Source organism: Struthio camelus, chromosome 19, assembly GCF_040807025.1.
Source record: "Struthio camelus isolate bStrCam1 chromosome 19, bStrCam1.hap1, whole genome shotgun sequence".
Classification (NCBI taxonomy): domain Eukaryota; kingdom Metazoa; phylum Chordata; class Aves; order Struthioniformes; family Struthionidae; genus Struthio; species Struthio camelus.
The window spans coordinates 15,252,146-15,270,088 of record NC_090960.1 but is presented as its reverse complement, the minus strand read 5'-3'; the positions used below and the strand labels follow the sequence as shown (position 1 = coordinate 15,270,088).

The following is a 17,943-nucleotide window of genomic DNA, read 5'->3' as shown; positions in this document are numbered from 1 at the left end:
TCCACTCAGGTTCCCAGATGGAAAAGTCACCCTATGATCACGTAATCAGCCAGGTAGGAAGGAGATGGTATTTCAGGAAAGTTTTTAAAGATGTTCTTGTTCTGAGCTTCAGGCTTGTCCTCAAAGCAGCTGAGACAAAACATGTGGCCCATAAGCAGATACTAAGAAAACTGGGTTTGTTTAGTTCAGTAAAAAGGAAGTGAAGGTATAATAAGTATATAAGGTATATAAGTATAATCCACCAGCAGTCTACAGTAACTTGAAGAGGTGATGAAAAAGAAGCAATAAGGCTGGTGAGACAACAAAGGACAAACACAATTACCTCTAGGAAAGTTCAAGGCAGACATTCAGCATGTGTTCATCTCTCAGAATGCCTCCTGGCTCAAGTGCTTCAGGGAATTAAGCCCTGGATCTTGGTCCAATTTCAGGTTTGGACACACCCAAGCTGCTATATTGTGGTGTCATCTGGGACAGATCCTGGAGCTCAGCTATGGGTAAATAAACCAGATGTGTAGATGTTTTCTAGGTTGAGGACTGTAATATTGCACTTGGTGCCTCATTTCTGTCCACATTTCACTATAACTGCTTTACCCTTTTTATGGCATCTCCTCTCTAAAACAATTTATAATTATTCTTGTTTCTCTGGTACTTCCAATGGTCCTCTATAGGTGGCAAAGCATAACACATTTCTCTGGTCCTGCCAGTTGAGATTTGTGTGTTTTGAAAGATTTTTTTTTTTATTATTATTGCATTCACTGTATTTCTCCAAATGATTCAGGATGCCTTTTTTTACAATTGTTCAGTATCATTATTGGCATGGTAACATTTTATCATTACAATCTTACACATTCATTGGTTGCATAGTTCTTTCAATTGTCTTCTTCCTATTCTAGTTCTTTCAGCACTGGTTGTACCATTGCTCTGGTGCAATGTTCATTTGGGAAGAAAACAAACAAATCACTTGGAGCTCTTTTTATTTAGTCCATGTGTTTCCAACATTTCACGTTCACTGAAGAATGTTGCACAGACTCTGAATAAATTAAGTGAACAACACATCTTGTTCCATAAAAAGAACAAATCAGCTTACTTATCTATAAGGAAACATATATCGCTCTTTTTAAAGTTGACCCTTTGGAGGAAAGTGAAAGATGGACTAGGTTTTGGGGAGGGTGATGGAAGGCTGAGTTGTCTCCATCCATCTGCAAGTGGCTGGAATGACTTCTCAGCTTATATGATTTAATTCTTTTGCATTCTTCTGTGGAAATTAATATAACTTTCAGAACACAGTGACCACTTTGTATTGGAAAACACATATTTATACATATCTATCACTCACTGTGTAGTCTTTTTAGCTAGAATAGCAGATATGAATGTTTCAGATTCAGGCATATTATAAAATTCTCTGGTTTGGAAATCTTAAAGTAACATGTTCTTTGCCAGGCAACTGTAACTTCGGCAGACTATGACCTTGTTTCCCAGTGTCTAGCTTCTAGAGCAAGTTGGATTTACAAACTAGGTCTGTAAGCACCCTCCTGTCCCCTTTTGAATAACCTTCCATACTTTCCCACTGTTTGAAAGCTGACATTATCCTAATATCTGAAGACCTAACCAATAAGTCTTTGTTCCTTGTTACAACACTCCAGTATCAATGACTCACTATGATTTGTAAACATATCGTTCTCTCACTGGAGGTGAAAATCAGGCTGTATGATTCAGGTCATATAGTCATACAGTAATACTAAATCTGACTATCAATTTACAATTGGGACATTGTGATACAATTTGCTTAAACAGCAAAAAGAGAATGATTCATGGTGAATCATTCTTCTCCCTAGAATCCAAAAGATCGTAAATGTGAGTGCCAACTTAACAAATGCTGTCTCTCTGCAAGACTGTAAAAGTTGGTCACATACCCCTAGAGTTGGTAAGATTCTGAAAAGGCTGGGAAAGAGGCACATCTACTTTCCAAATACTGACAGTGGAAAGCAGCCTGTGGCACCCAGAAGCACACTGCAGCAGCCTGTTCTGCATTCCCACATGCTACTGCTCGGCAGTAGTTTTCATCTCCATGTGATACAGTAGCACCCAAGCCAGCTTGCTCAGAGACCTTATCCCAACACATACATGTATCATTTCTGTTGTAGAACAGTGATTGTACCAAACCTCAAAACCTTCCCATTGTTTTTGTTTGCTTGTTTTTAATACCAATTGTTATCATTGAATTTATACAAATCTTTTTATGCATATAGCTAATTGAAGGGTAATGGCAACAAACTGAGACAGTCCTATGAACCACTGTGACCTAAGGCAAGACACAAAAATAGATGCTTCTTTGTACAGTTGAACTGGTACTGTACTAAGAGCTTTTATATAACTGTCCAGCCTATCGGACTAGATAGGTTAGGCATGTGGATCACACTGTAGATACTATATTTACTTCTAATATATCTGTAGCACAGCTGCAGGCTATATATAGCCATCCTCTTTCAAGGCAAGCAGCCTCAGCAAATGCAATACTCTGTGAAAACACTAAAGGACTTTAATTAAACTTCTAATACAAAAATTAGATCAAAAGAATACTTTATCCCTACTTGGAGTCTTCTTGGCAATAGTAAGTCATTCTATTTTCTATAACATTTGAACAGAAAACACTTCTATTACATGTTTTATTTGAAATTATAATTAAAAAGCTTTTTATATGTTTTACAATAATAGCAACGTAATTAAAAGATTAATGTTATATTTTAGTCTGTTTTGTCTCAAGCCATTATTTCTACAAAAAAACTATGTTTTTGTTAACACAGAGTTATTTTGAATAAAACGAACCAAGATTTGCTTAGAACATACAATAATGAGGAAAACAGACAAACAGAAAACCTGATAAAAATATGGCAATATTAAACCATTGATTGGAAGACAAGGTCCCCACTCCTTTAAGCTTTTGTTGTGCTGTGATAAGTGGCTTTTCTATATATGGAAACATTACTAAGAATAATTTGAAAAATAATGAATGCATATTATGATTACTGTTGTTTTGATATAGTCTTATTTTCCACAGAGATGGGTATTCTTGCAGTATTCGCCCTACCATTACTGCTTCTAGGCATCAGTGGAATTATTCATATTTACCAAACAGTCATGTGGCTAGTGTCCAAGTCAGCTGTGCAAAACAAGGTGGTGGTCATCACTGATGCCATCTCTGGACTGGGCAAAGGTGAGTTGTTTCTTTTCTTCACATTTTCCTAGAAAACAGCCTGACAATGATCCTGTAGGTGATTAAATGTGCATCCATTATCTTGTGTATTTCATAACTGTCTGGATGAAGCAGAGATGAGGAATATGGTTACAGACAAATCCTATGATTTTTGAAGGTGCATTTTTGGTCCCAGCCACAGGAACTGCTGTTGAACTTTTAGGAACTTTTGTGTTCATTTAATTCAATAGAATAAGACGCTTGAGAAGCAAATCAAGAGTGCTATTTTTAGCACATTACTACTATGAGATCTTATTACATAGACTATGTAATAAGTCTACAAGGTAGCAGCAAATCAGTATAAACAGGTGTCACATTACTCTTTTGCATGTTTCTCTCCATCCTTAAAGGCTTCTTCCACCTTTCCTGCTCTGTGTGTACAAGAGCACTCACCCCTCCCTCCTCGTTCTTAACGCTAACTGTCTACCACTTATGCTCTTCCTCTTCCCTCGATAATCTCCAGTACCTCAAACTGGTCTGCCTGACTGTGTGTAACAGTGGAATCAATGGAAGGAGCTGAAGGGTATGTGATAATTTATCTATTTATACAAGCCGATTGCCTGAGTGGCCAGCCACTTAACACATACTTCCTCTTGGCCCATATGTCCTTCCTACACCATCCCATCAGATCAAAGGCTTTAGGTCACATACTGTCTGTGCACACTCCTGCTCTAGGTGTTACTTGGTGGGGGAGGTAGATACAAGTACATCATAAGGAAAACAGTTTGGCGCTGCATTTTGGCCTTTTCTATCAAGACTTACTTCATGTTGTAAATATGTACTTTAGAGAAATCTAAACAGGTTATTTGAAGAATCACAGGACTCCTGGAGGTCTCTAGCCAAACTCTTGCTTGGAGCAGGACTATAACCAGAACCAGATCTGGATGGATGTGATTTGCTTGGACAAAACTTAGAAACCTCCAAGGACAGAGATTCATTACCCCTCTGAGCATCTTGTTCCAGCACTGTATGAGTCCCTGGGGAAGATTTTCCTAATGTCCAGTTTCCCTATTATTATTTTTTCACCTTTTTTTGGGACCAGCTACTAACTGTCCCTTGAGGTTATAATGACAATAGCACCATCCTCCCCCTCCTTTTTTTCACAGGAGGCATCTCAAAGCATTTTCGTTTTATAATCCTGAATGTATCTCCTGCCAGAATCCCACAGGGAGATTCTGAGAAGTTGCATGCAGGTTTGAATGTTCACAAGTTATCCATAATTTAATATGCAGTCCACCTATGCATACGCAATGGCCATTTGTCCATAGCTTAAAATTACCAGCTGTCTGGCCAGCTGCTGCATATTAGAGATTCCAGGAAACATTCAAATTCCTTTTCCAACATCCTAGAATTTCTAGGCTGAAGAAGACAAATCAGAATCAGGCTGGAAAGTTAAAAGAGTGATTGTAGAACCATATGGCTGTTTCTCCCATGCTGAGTATATATGTCATACAGATGTGATTTAGCGACTTAGGTTAAGAGCTTTTTGGAAGCCTCCATATCAGAATCAGAAAAGAAAACATGAGAGGACAAACAACAGGTGGCTTGAGAACTGGCTGGATAGCCGAGCTCAGAGGGTTGTGGTGAATGGCGCAGAGTCAAGCTGGAGGCCTGCGGCTAGTGGTGTCCCCCAGGGGTCAGTCCTGGCTCCAGTCTTGTTCAATATATTCATCAATGACCTGGAGGAAGGGACGGAGTGCACCCTCAGCAAGTTTGCTGATGATACTAAACTGGGGGGGGAGGAGAGGCTAACACACCAGAAGACTGTGCTGCCCTTCAGAGGGACCCGGACAGGCTGGAGAGCTGGGCGGAGAGGAACCTCCTGAAGTTCAACAAAGGCAAGTGCAGGGTCCTGCACCTAGGGAGGAATAACCCCAGGCACCAGGACAGGCTGGGGGCTGACCTGCTGGAAAGCAGCTCTGCAGAGAAGGACCTGGGAGTGCTGGGGGACAACAAGTTAAGCATAAGGCAGCAATGGGCCCTTGTGGCCAGGAGGGCCAATGGCATCCTGGGGTGCATTAGGCAGAGTGTTGCCAGCAGGTGGAGGGAGGTGATCTTGCCCCTCTCCTCAGCCCCGGTGAGGCCTCACCTGGAGTCCTGTGTCCAGTTCTGGGCTCCCCAGGACAAGAGAGGCATGGCGCTACTGGAGAGAGTGCAGCGGAGGGCTACGAAGATGAGAAGCGGATTGGAGCATCTCTCCTCTGAAGAAAGGCTGCGGGAGCTGGGCCTGTTGAGCCTGGAGAAGAGAAGACTGAGAGGCGATCTCATCAAAGTGTACAGGTATCTGAAGGGAGGGTGTAGAAAGGATGAGGCCAGTCTCTTCTCCATGGTGCCCAGCAACAGGACGAGAGGCAACGGGCAGAAACTGAAACACAGGAAATTCCATCTGAACCTGAGGAAAGACTTCTTCACTGTGAGGGTGACAGAGCATTGGAACAGGTTACCCAGAGAGGTAGTGGAGTTTCCTTCGCTGGAGATATTCAAAACCCACCTGGACGCGATTCTATGCAATGTGCTCTAGAGGACCCTGCTTGAGCAGGGTGTTCAGACTAGATGATCTCCAGAGGTCCTTTCCAACCTCAGCCATTCTGTGATTCTGTTCTGTTCTGTCAGCATGTATTACTTGCCACCAACTAGTCGTTTGACTGCATCCAGACTGAGTCTTCTAATTTGAGGCACAGTGAGCACATCGTCAATGATGCCTGCTGGTCTATCTGCAAGACGTTCTCTATTGCAAGACAGGAATGGAAGGCAGTTGTGCACTGTGCTGGTCAGAGGGCAGCCTTGACACATTCCTTAGCTCAAGTTCAGCTGAGGTAAAATAAGCCCTCTGTAGCAACCTACAGCACCTAAGTGACAACAAATGCAAGTTGCCCATGGAATCTCTATGAGCCAGAGAATGGCTTCCTCTGGTCAAAGTGACAGGATGGTGAGGAATATGTTCTCCCTCAGCTCCAGCAGAAGAAGAAAACAGACCAGATGCAAACTGCCAAGATGCTCCAGCCTGGTACTTCATAATCTGGACTGAGATGCTCACGTGCTCCCATGATGACCTAAAATAATGACGTAGCTGCAGTCTTTCAGCCAGTGCTTAGGCATCGTAATGGGTAATACCTTCGGCTAATTCTTCTTGTTGTAGGAATTCTCACTTTCAGAAAAGGGAAATCGTAGTTCACTTGCATAAGAAAGGGAGAAAAATCCTCTCTAGAGACACAACTTAAACTGTGGTGAACCCCCAGTTCAGGATATCTCTGATTATACCAATAAACCACAGTGCCAGCCCATCACATCAAAAAACTTATCCATGGCCTTCTCAGGAAGTCTTCTGGGAACCTGGCCAAGTAAGAGACAGCTCAAGGTGGTCCTTGTTGCCTCCTCTGACTGCTGGGGAGGTCTAAAACTCAAGAAATAAAGATTTTGGGATAGATCACATATGGATGGAGGGGTCTGTGCAGACAGTCTTCTCCCTCTCACCACTGCTCCATGTCACCTATGGGGCAGCAGGTGATAAGTTTCTCTGCACCACTCTTCTCAAAGTTGTACCTGCATTCCATGTAGCTAAAAGTTTCATGAAGATAGCATACAGAGCAGGTTTTGCTTTTTACTGGTGTCTGTTGGTATCTTTCTTTATACTGGAGTGTAGTTTTGCAAAAGCCAGAGTTGGTACTGTAACAACCTTAAGCATGCATTTTTTCTGTATAGTTTTTTTTTTTTTTAATTAAGTGTGTTTGTAGGGGAAGGGTGTTAAGGAAGAAAGATAATTAAAATCTTCCAACAATTTTTCTAACTCAGACTCATCATCCATTAACTGGCATATTGCTCTTTTCCTAATTAAATTTTGTTTGCATCCTATGACTAAACAGCACCACTGTAAGAGCTACTAATATAGTGAAAACATTCATGATTTTTAATTTTTTGCTCACATATACATTACTGTGCCATTTAGGAGTATATTTTTCCTCATATATATTTTTATTCTTTCAAAAATTAATGAATTTTAAAAGAAAGATTCAACATCATATAGCAAAAAATAGCCACCCATTTTAATCAAAATGTGCACAATTAGCTTACTATCATTATTATTTATTTTTTAACTTATTTTTCTCCTAGAATGTTCTCGGGTGTTTCATGCAGGAGGAGCGAGGCTTGTGTTGTGTGGCAGGACATGGGAGAAGTTAGAAGCCTTACACGACGCTTTAATTAGTGTGGCAGACCCCAGTGTGGTAAGTATTTCCTCATTCTGCTTTGAAATTTGACAATTTGAGGTAAACACCTTGTTCAGGTACACAAAGTGTTTGTAAGTCCACTAAAATGAGGTGCATTAAGCATGACTCACTCTTACCCAACACAGTCCACACAGAGAGAGAGAGAAGTACCTCTGAAGGTTTTCAGAGCATGATGCTGAAAGCCAGAAATCCTGCTCTTTTGAGCTAATTCAAGGCAGTTGCTGTAAAACTACTGAGTGGTCCTGAACTTTGGACAAGTTACTACCTGAAGCCACCCAACTGAAAATGCTAGGCAGAGGGATATGATTTAATTCACAGGTGAGGGATTCAAAGCTCTTCACTGAATCACAGTCACTATCAGTCATTTTCCACATAATTAGAACTCAAGAAGTGGGAGATGTGTCTAAAGACTAAATTCAATTTGAGGGGATTTAAGCATATATGTCTGCTACTTTAGGAGAGAGTTCCAACTACCAGGCTCTGGGATCAAGTGAAAAAGAGTATCCTTTTCTCATTACCACTGCATCATCACCTGACTTGTCATGCAAGATTGACAGACTTAGGAGACCTGGGAGCTGAAAAAAGATCCTCATACTGAGTCTTCCCCCTGCCCTTGCCTCCAAAAGCAGTGCATTGGTTAAAAACAGGGCATATGGGCAGTGTGGAGGTATACTTAGGTTGTTCAGAGATCTTAAAAATTCATACTACTAGACTGCAAAATGCCCATAAAGACTGACTATGCTTTCAGAAGTAGTTCTTTGGAAGGTATTTCTTTGATGGACGTGGGAAAGATATGATCAACAGACAAAGCTGTGTCTGTGGTCAGCAGACAACTACGGCTCATTTCAGGCTTCAGATGCTCTTGAAGGCATCACACAAATTCTACAACCATTGCTCATCAGACCAAAGAATATTTGCATTTGACCCTTTTAGTGCAGTGAGCTTCATTTATTTGTATTAAAAAAACATAAAATAGTGTGTCCATGTTACTCCGTGCTGACTTAACCAGGAAAAAACATATTTAGTATGGCTAAGGGATCTGTATTACATCATCATAGTAATATGGCAAGAGAGGAGCCTCAGAGTTCACTCCTCTGTTCTTAGCATATGTTACTGCTGAAAAAAAACCTGAATCTTTGCAGAGACCATGCAAATGTAACCTCTCATTGGATAACCTATAGTTGAATTAAACCATTCCTGCCTGACAATTTCTCCTGTGAATTCAGTCCCTTCGTATATATTTAAATTATCTATGAAAGCACTAGTATACTAGCCTCTGCAGTCAGCAAATTTCTCTAGAGAACTGCTTACAAAAGCATCATAGCTTGTGGTGCTAAGTCTCACCCTCTTTGTGTAGTGGTCTGTGTCTACCAATTACAGAAGGAATTGAGAGATACAAAGTTTGTTAGATGTAAGGGTAAGGTGGGGACAATGCCTGGACTCCTGGCAGACACAGATGCACAAACACAAGACACACTATGGTCAATACTAAGCGTCTATTAAGCTTAGATCTAAGTGGAGGTTCCCCAGTGATTTCCTAATTGAGGTAATAATGGAGCAGAAGAATCCCTGGCACCGCTGAGCATGGGGCCATGGTGAGAAACGCCGAGGTGGGATCTATATGAGGTTCTTATGGACTACGCACATGCACAGTAAGCATATTGAGCTCATCGCTAGTCTCAATTCAAAGCGCTTGTGTAGCACCACACTGGCACAGGCTCAGCCACATGGCTATGGGTCACATGCCCTGTAGATGCTCCTTTTCCCATGGAATGGTCTGACTAGCTTCCATCTCCTATCTCCTCAACATTCTTCCACATTTTCCCATACATTAGGGTAGAGCTAGTCTAAGTGTCTAAGTCTAGTCTAAGTCTAAGACTTCCCATAGTGTTCCCACTTTATGCACATATCTTTCAATTCCTGATGGCCAAGGTACATGAATACGCACTACTGAACTATCTTCTTTCTAGGGTGGACTAGAAGAGTAAAGCAAGTTTTTTGTGAGAGTGGTAAAAATGCTTTCTTTGGATATTACGGTAAATGAATTTACAAAAAGAGTAAAGAGAAATATGTTTTTATATAACGGGAATCCTTGAAACAACTATTTTCTTTATTAGACATATACACCAAAGCTCATACTTCTAGATGTCTCAGACTTAAACTGCATCCAAGATGTAGCTAAAGAAATCCTGAATTGCTATGGCTGTGTGGATATACTGATCAACAATGCAAGTATGAAGATGAAAGGAGCAGTGCAGAGCATTTCATTGGAACTTGATAAAAAGATAATGGATGCCAACTATTTTGGACCTATAACATTAACCAAAGGTATTTATTTTTTTCCCCCATTATGCTGTTACTACATAAAGCTGGAGATCCAAGTCATTGGTATTATTACTGTTTCATTTGCTTTTAATTTTGTCTTCTTCACTATAATCAAAAACAATTCTGTGAAAATCACTGGGCTGAATTCAGCTGAGGATGATCAGAATTAGACTTCCTGAGTCTGGGAACAGAGATTGATCAAGCAATCGGATAAGTAGTTTTTTGAAAGACAGGCATTTTTTAAGATACCAATACTTTGCTAATAGTGATTCCTTTAGTCATGTGCCTGCTGCCTGTTACAAAAACTAGTATTTTCAAAAGCTCCTGTGGGGATATAGACAGGCTGAAAATTAAACATGATAATGATAATTGTGGATGTGTGTAGAATTCAACATCAGTTTAGAAGACCCTGACCAGCCTGGGTAGTCTTCGTAAGCAACCTGTATCCAGATATTCATAACCTGAGTTAGTTACTTGTCCATTATCTAAGGGGAAGTATTGAAATGCTTGGAACTGAGCGTCTGCTTAATCCTGAAAACTGCAGAATTAAGCCCTTAAAGCCTTAACATACCACTATCGTGCACCAAAGAGATACAAAGTTTCATTGCTTTATATCCTCCTCCATCTGCTTTTTTTTTTCTTTTACTCCTGTCCTTTTGTGTGGTCCCAAGAACAGCAAAGTATCGTTCAGATATTCTTGCTTCAGTCTAGCCCCAGCATCCCAACACACAGGGAAAGATTAAAAAAAAAATCAGTGGATTTCCTGCTCTGTGCAACCTTGTTTCCCTAAGTATTTGGCTCTCAAGAATCAGATGTGAAACAGGACTTAAAGAGAAAAGATTTTCAGCTCCCAGAAAAAAATGTATGTATAGCTAAACCATGCGCTCCAGCTCTTCACTCCCCATCTCAAACTTGCTCTCAGGTGCATTTGCTCAGCTTCTGTAACTCTTGAAGTGACAAGAGTCCTTGCAACTCTCTTTTTTACAGCCAATGCATTAACTATTTTAACAAAACTTTTTCAGAAGCCTTTATTTGCTTAGTAAGATCTCAGTTTTCAATATCTCTTCAAGAGTATTTTATGTGGTTTTCTTGTCTGTATCCTCCTTTGCAGTAGAAATGAGCTGAAATTGCCCCTTTTTTCTCCTCAGAGTTCTTTTCCTGAATGTCAATATTCATAATAATTGAAAATTACCATTTCTGTCCATTAAAGGTCTGGAAAATTGTGAGACAACAATTTCTGAGATTCTGATTCCAACTATTATCTTATTTCTTATAATGAAATTTGTTGAATACATACCTAACTCAACAATTTAAAGTCTGACAGGGCCCTGAGAACACCAGTAGGCCTTAATGGCCCTGACCAGCCTCAGTTGGAGCCTCCATCCACATCCTGTCCATGGGCCCAGAAGCCCCATTTCAGTTCAGGCTTGAACCCTCAGTCCTTGCCTGAGATATGTTGCAGGTGTTCTTGCCTCTGGCCCTGACTCCTGGATGGATCTTGGACCTATGCTATAGGTAGCTTGTTTCCTGGGTGGGGCCCTCATATGGACATTGTAGTTTTTTTGCAGTCCTGTCTCTGGTCCCATCTCCTGCTGCTCCCTATCAGACTGCCTGGATGGACCCTGGTCCTGGTTCGTCACTTGCCTTACCTGGGATTCTCAGTGGACCCTGTTGCCAGCACTCAGCCCTGGCCACTGTGGTCCCTGGGACTGTGGCATGTCAGTGACCTGTGGGACTGCAGGCATGTCAGTGCTCATGCCCATGCCCTGAGCTCACCAGCTGGGGCTGGCTAAGGGAAATAGCCTGGAATAAAGTCTTAGAATATCAGAATTTGGGTCTTTAAGGTGTCTTGGAGCTCAGATGTCAAGGGAATGGTGAGCAGAAAGAAAAGGAGAAGAGTGATGGAAAAGAATTTAGGGCAGAGTTGGAAGAAAGAAAGATTTCATGATTTGAGAGTTTGAGAACTCTGGAAGTAACCGGTGAGAAGGAAGTCGGTAGTCAGGACACTGAAGCTACAATAACCCAGGGCATGGAAGGATTAGAGAATTTGGTATCTGACGTGGGAGGGGAATCATGAAGAGGGAGGTTTAGAGTGCCTCATGTCAAATCTGCATTTGACTAGTTTCAGGTTCGAGCTACTGGATTTTGTAATACTTCTGACTGCAGTGTTGAGACAACATTCATTCAAGTTTTGTTGTCTATACATGTGCTTGAAAAGACACTTCAGCTTTCACTTTTTTTGCTAAATAGATTGAGAGCTTTATTTACTTGGCTCTTTCTTTCTTTCTTTCTCTTTCTTTTGTTTTTTTTTTTTAAACAGCCCTTCTTCCCAACATGATCTCAAGAAAAACTGGTCAAATTGTTCTAATTAATAGTATCCAAGGAAAAATAGGAGTCCCATTTCGTGCAGCTTGTAAGTTATACAGGGCAAAAAATGTACATTCCAATGTATGAATTGTAAGTATCCCATGACTCTGATATTAAGTTAATACAAGTGTTAATTTGTGGCCTGATTCAGTAAACCTGAATATGCTTTGATATGGTATATAGCTGGAATGTTTTCAAGTAAGTGAAACTCAGGAAGAAATAGTTAAAATGCTGACTGTGATGTGTAACCTCTGCCTGAGGTACTAGAGGACGAAAAGTTACCAAATGCAACAGCAAGTTTCTTAAAAGTTCCTGGGAGGGATTCAGGGAGCAACAAACTGATGTCAGTAAGTCTGACGTCTGCACTGGGCATATTAGTATGCACTATAGTAAAGAATAAAGTTAGTGGAGAGATGTACAAATATAAATTCGTAGAGACTGGATGCTGTTCTTGTAAAGGGAGGTGATGCCTCATGAGCTTAATGGAGTTTTCTGTAAGAGTTTAAAAGGACATGTAGGTGATGTAGTCTGCTTTGATTTCCAAAAGGTTTTCAAGAAAGTCCTTCACCCAAAGCTCCTAATGAAACTAAGCTGCCCTGGGTTATAATGAAAGGTGTTTGATTTTATAAAATGCAAAGTTAATAGACAGGAAATATAGCATAGATGTAAACATACAGTTTTCACTGTGATTTGAGGTCAGAAGTAGATTATGGGCTCCGAAGCAAAGGTCTACAAGATCTCAAGACTGTGACTTCAGTAGTGGTCATGAAAGCGAAATGAAGTGAAAGTAACTATTAGGAAAGGAGCAGAGAAGATAGATAAATCCTGTCATTGTGCTTTTGTATAAATGCTGTGCCCATATCTTGAGCATTGTGTGCAGTTCTGGTCCCCCCCATCTCAAAAGAAAGTTTTCCATGAAAACTGGAAAAAGGCTCAGAGAAAAAGCGACACATTGATGGGACATCTGGAATGGCTTTCCTCTAGGAAACAGACAATTACTTCAGCATATGCTGGATGTGTATAAAACCATCAGTGGCAAGACAGTATACAGGGAATGTTTTTATATTTGATACCTATGTTGCATGACATGAAGTCAGATGAAAGAATTTCAAAATAAGTCAGAGAAGGTTCTTTCCATTCCGGAAGTCGGCCTGCAGACAGAAAGGAAATGATAAAAAAGCAGATAGCAGCTGAAAAGTCTTTTTTTCTGGAACTTGAGGGCAGATTCCTGCCATTTGAGTGAATATGTGCTGAGTTTGCAAACTAGCAAAACTGCCTTGGAGCAGCAAGGACTTCTAATGGAGCCGTAAAGAACTTAAGAAGATTGTGACTGAGGCATTCAGACAAAAAGGATCCAAAAGACAGAAGGCCTTCACTTGAACCTAGCTGTGAAATCCTGACACATCATTTTTTAGATTACATTATGCACAGATAGTTTTCTAATACAGAGTTGAATATGAGGTAGATGTGTGCTTTACAGCTCTGGTCTTCTTAATACAAAGTTCTGGTTCTTGACATAGATTCACGTACTATTATCTTTCTTTGATATTGTCTCAATAAAAATTCACTGGCAGCAGTTAAAAATATCCATACCATACAGTTAGTTTAAAATTAACTTTAATATTAAAAGCATCTCAAATGAGAATTTGCTACTGTGCGGCCAAGGTATAATTTGTTTACAAAACATGAGTTGTCCTGCTATTTCTGCAATCGATAAGAATGTCACTGCAGTTTATTAATGTCTCACAAACTGTGGCATGAGACAAAGTGGAGACTCATCTTGGGGCAACTGTCCATCCACCAAAGATGTTTTTTCACTGTAGACATAACAGAAGTATTGTTTCTTAAGCCAGGAGTTAATATTTCTGACTGGGAAATACAGACATGCGCTCTTTGCTATGCATGGGGATACTGATTACATACCTAATGCATAATTGACCTACGTGTTTTAAATGGGTCATTTGATAGTTTTGCTGAGTGCCTCCTGTTCTTTGCCTTTTTGCTAATCATTCAATGCTCAGTTGTCATTTCAACATTCATATTTTATGAACTGTATCATACATCCATATCCATACATCCATGTGTTTTCTTTTTTCTTTTAGACGCTGCTTCTAAGCATGCTGCTGAAGGCTTTTTTGATTGTCTTAGAGCTGAAATGGAAGAATTTGATATTTGTGTCAGCACTGTGAGTCCAACCTTCATCTGTTCATACCATCATCAAGCAGCACCTGGCAACTGGGAGGCATCAATTTGGAAATGTAAGGTTTGACACATCAAAAGAGACTGTAGCAGAGGCCCATATAGCAGTATGGAGGCTGTTGCAAGGCAGAAGAAAGGAAGAGTGGGAAAGGAATGGAAATGATAGAAAGGATGATCAGGTTAAGAAAGCAAAAAAAAAAAAAAAAGGAAGGGAACAACATTATGTGAGAAAATAAATATACCAGGCCACGAGGAATGGGGGTAGAGCATGGCACAAAAAGGCAGAGGAAGGAAGGCCATGAGCAACAGTTGGTCAGAGATAGGTACCTAAGCACAGGGAGAACAGGGAAGAGGCAAAGAACATGCTCAATAAAACCAAAGAATACATCCTCTACTCCGTTTTGCTGCAGGATGCTGAACAGAAAATGAGTCAGCCAGAGGATTTGTTCTGCCTCAAGGCTGGGACTAGTAGGATAGTGGGGAAGAGGCTCATTTTCTATATTTCATAGGGTCTCATTTCAGGAACTGAGGCACTGAGATAACACTGAATAATATGACACTCATAATCGCACCAGTAGAATTGTCAGCATTCTATGTGCACTGGCTGCTCCCATAAATTTGGATTTATGAATACTCCCTTAACCCCAAACTGAACACTAGAGAAATGTTTTACAGTAACTCCAGTTCCACACTTGACTCTTGTATCCCCTCCCTTTAACAAGCACTGAGGTATCAGAAATTTCACCTCCTGGTGGGTGAAATATTCTGCTCTACCCAGTTTTCCCTGTGGTGAAGCACACAAGCATTCTCTTCCCAGCTCTTCTCTGAATTCTGAAAATGCATTGCCTTCCTTTTGGAAATGCCACTAATTTTTTCTCCTATGACAAGTAAAAATCTGCCAGTTTGTCACAGTCACCAGAGCTGTGGAAATCACCTAGCTTCAGCAAGAAAAGGAAAGTACTTTTGGCACTTTCCTGGGAGGTAAGAGAGAGGTATGAATGGATGAAATGATGGAAGACCAGGAACCCGCTGGTCTTCTGCTTCCCATGGAAGCAGCATGCACGTGAGCAAAAGTCTGCTGTGCTAAACATCTCTTTTAATAGAAGTGGCTACACTATGTGCTGACTTAAAATCATTAAAATCAGATTGGCACAGGCCTGTCTCTTTTGTAAAAGGCAGGAAATAGAAGTCAGCCAAATTGGCATGTTAGCTGTAGGACTTCAGTTTCCAAATTAAGCTTGGTGTATGAGATTTGGCCATCTACTAATATTAATTAAAGAACCTGTTCTCTCTTTTGCCTGAGAGAAGAGGCTGAATTTAAACTTAAGTGAAGTTGAAACACACACAGCCCTTTGCAGATCTGTACTGCTGCAGAGAATGTGTTTCAATAGGTCTCCTCTCCAGTCCTCCAAACCCTATGACTTCACTAAACCGAGAAACCAGGAAGTGTTTGAACTACACAGAACAAACAAGAGAGAAAAGGAGTATAACAGGGATGAAAAAGGAGAGGCAAGACCTTTGGAGAACCAGACACATTACTCTTGCTGCTGTTAGAGGTTTGGAATGCTGGCTCATGTGACTCTTGCTTCTTGAACAGGTTGCTTATGCACTGCAGAAGTGCCTGAAATGCAACCATTTTAGCCTTTCAGCAGCAGCAGGAGCAACTGCTAATTTGTTAGTTTGCCCAAAATAGGCTAATGTGTCAAAATCAATTTTGCCATCCCCCTCAAAGGCTTTTTCTTTTCCTATGCTGAATCAGCCCTTAGGAATACAGTAGGACTTCACAGAATCACAGAATGACAAAATAGCTAGGGTTGGAAGGGACCTCTGGAGACATCCAGGAAGATGACCTTCAGAGCAGAGTAAAATATGTGCTTCACTGCTCCTCATCCATGAGTGGGTCAGTTATTCTGACCATTTCATTCATTCCTTGGTGCCCTGCCTTGGTGTTATCATCATACTGAAGCAATCTTGCTTTATCCTTATATATTCACTGACAATATAGAGAAAAGCTGGCATGTCCAGAATCTGGGACCCTCAAGCATGTTTCCTTAATAAGAGTTCAGTTGCACTCAGGTTGCTCCTTCTCTTACGGACTGTGAGGATGTTGCTAGAGAAGACTTCAACTGCACAAAAAGATCTTAGAATGGGTGGTCACAAGAAGGAGAAGGGATGGAAAGGAGTAAGGGCTTGGAAGCAGGGGTAGGAACTTAACTGATATGCTAGCTGGTATATCTTTTTACCACCATTTCTCCAGATATATCTGTCTGTCTGTTTGTACCTCTCATTCCTCTCTGGTTTAATTTATAGTCTTTTTCAGAAAGGTGGCATATGGTGTGCACCCAGTGGAGGTGGCAGAGGAAGTCTTGCGCACAGTGAGCAGAAAGAAGCAGGAAGTACTTATTGCCAATCCTATCCCCAGAGCAGCAGTTTACATTCGCACCTTCTTCCCAGAGCTGTTTTTTGCCATTGTTGCCTCAGGTATTAGGGAAAAGCTGAAGACAGAAGAGGAAAATTGATTTTATTTAGTTCTTTTCTCTGTTAATGACCTAAATAAAGTTTATGCTTCAGATGTCAGTGCTTTCTTCTTCGCATTGTTGTCCCAAAGAAGGGTTCTTACACCCAGTGTGCAATGAGCCAGAAACACACAGAGTCGAGATATTTGTTTAATTCATTTCTGCACAGAGATGGGTGCTAGGTGGTAATCCCACAAAGCTAGCACACCTGATTACTACACAGCTTACACTTTATACAGTTTAAGCAACAGTTATCAGTATAGTTTACAACTACATTAAGTCATCCTTATTCTTATTGGTTCTGTTAGGTCTCATCTTCATTTAAAGTCACAGTATCCTCTTTTTCTACTACGCATGCTCTATGGGGAAGGGGCTTTGATCAGCAGGGGGCTTCCCTGCTTGTGGGTGGGTTTTTATTATGCCAGTTAGGATGGTTCACCCATAGTTCAAGAAGTTCTCTCCTGCTTATCCACTGCTTTTGTTCTCTTTAGGCTTATTTGGGTACTTCCTTATCTGGTTGCCTGATAGCGTTGTCTTGCTCCTTCCTTCAGGGCCTTGTTTTGTTAACTACCTGTGAAAGACTGGATTACGTCCTAATCTCCTTTTTCCCCATACCTCCAACACCTCCACCTGCTCCCAGCGCTCTTCCTCATGCAGCCCAGGAGACCCTTGGCCGCCTTGGCCACAAGGGCACGTTGCTGCCTCATGGCCAGCTTGTGGTCTGCCAGCACCCGCAGCTCCTTTTCCACAGAGCTGCCTCGCTGCAGCTCAGCCCCCAGCTGAGCTACTCGGGCATGGGGTTATTCCTGCCTAGGGGCAGGACCCTGCCCTTCCCTTCACTGAACTGTACGAGGTTGTTCTCCGCCCCTCTCTCCTGCCTGCCCAGGTCCCTCTGAATGGCAGCACAGCCCTCTAGTTCATCCAACACCAAATCTCTGCAAACTCCCTGCCTGAGGGGCTCTGTCCCTCCATCCAGATCATGCAGGAACAAGGGAAGCTGCACTGGACTCAGACGTGGCACCTGGGCGACACTGCTAGCTACAGGCCTCCAGCTCGA

At 41.3% G+C, this 17,943-nt stretch overlaps 1 protein-coding gene across 1 annotated transcript; it reads left to right on the top strand.

Moving 5' to 3' along the window:
* Window positions 1-3,060: 3,060 nt before the first annotated feature.
* On the top strand, window positions 3,061-16,889 carry DHRS7C (dehydrogenase/reductase 7C). Its single transcript, XM_009681659.2, has 6 exons — window positions 3,061-3,214; window positions 7,364-7,476; window positions 9,597-9,807; window positions 12,125-12,217; window positions 14,274-14,429; window positions 16,681-16,889. Exons 1-6 carry the CDS (start codon window positions 3,061-3,063, stop codon window positions 16,887-16,889), a joined length of 936 nt encoding a protein of 311 aa, XP_009679954.2.
* Window positions 16,890-17,943: the final 1,054 nt, after the last annotated feature.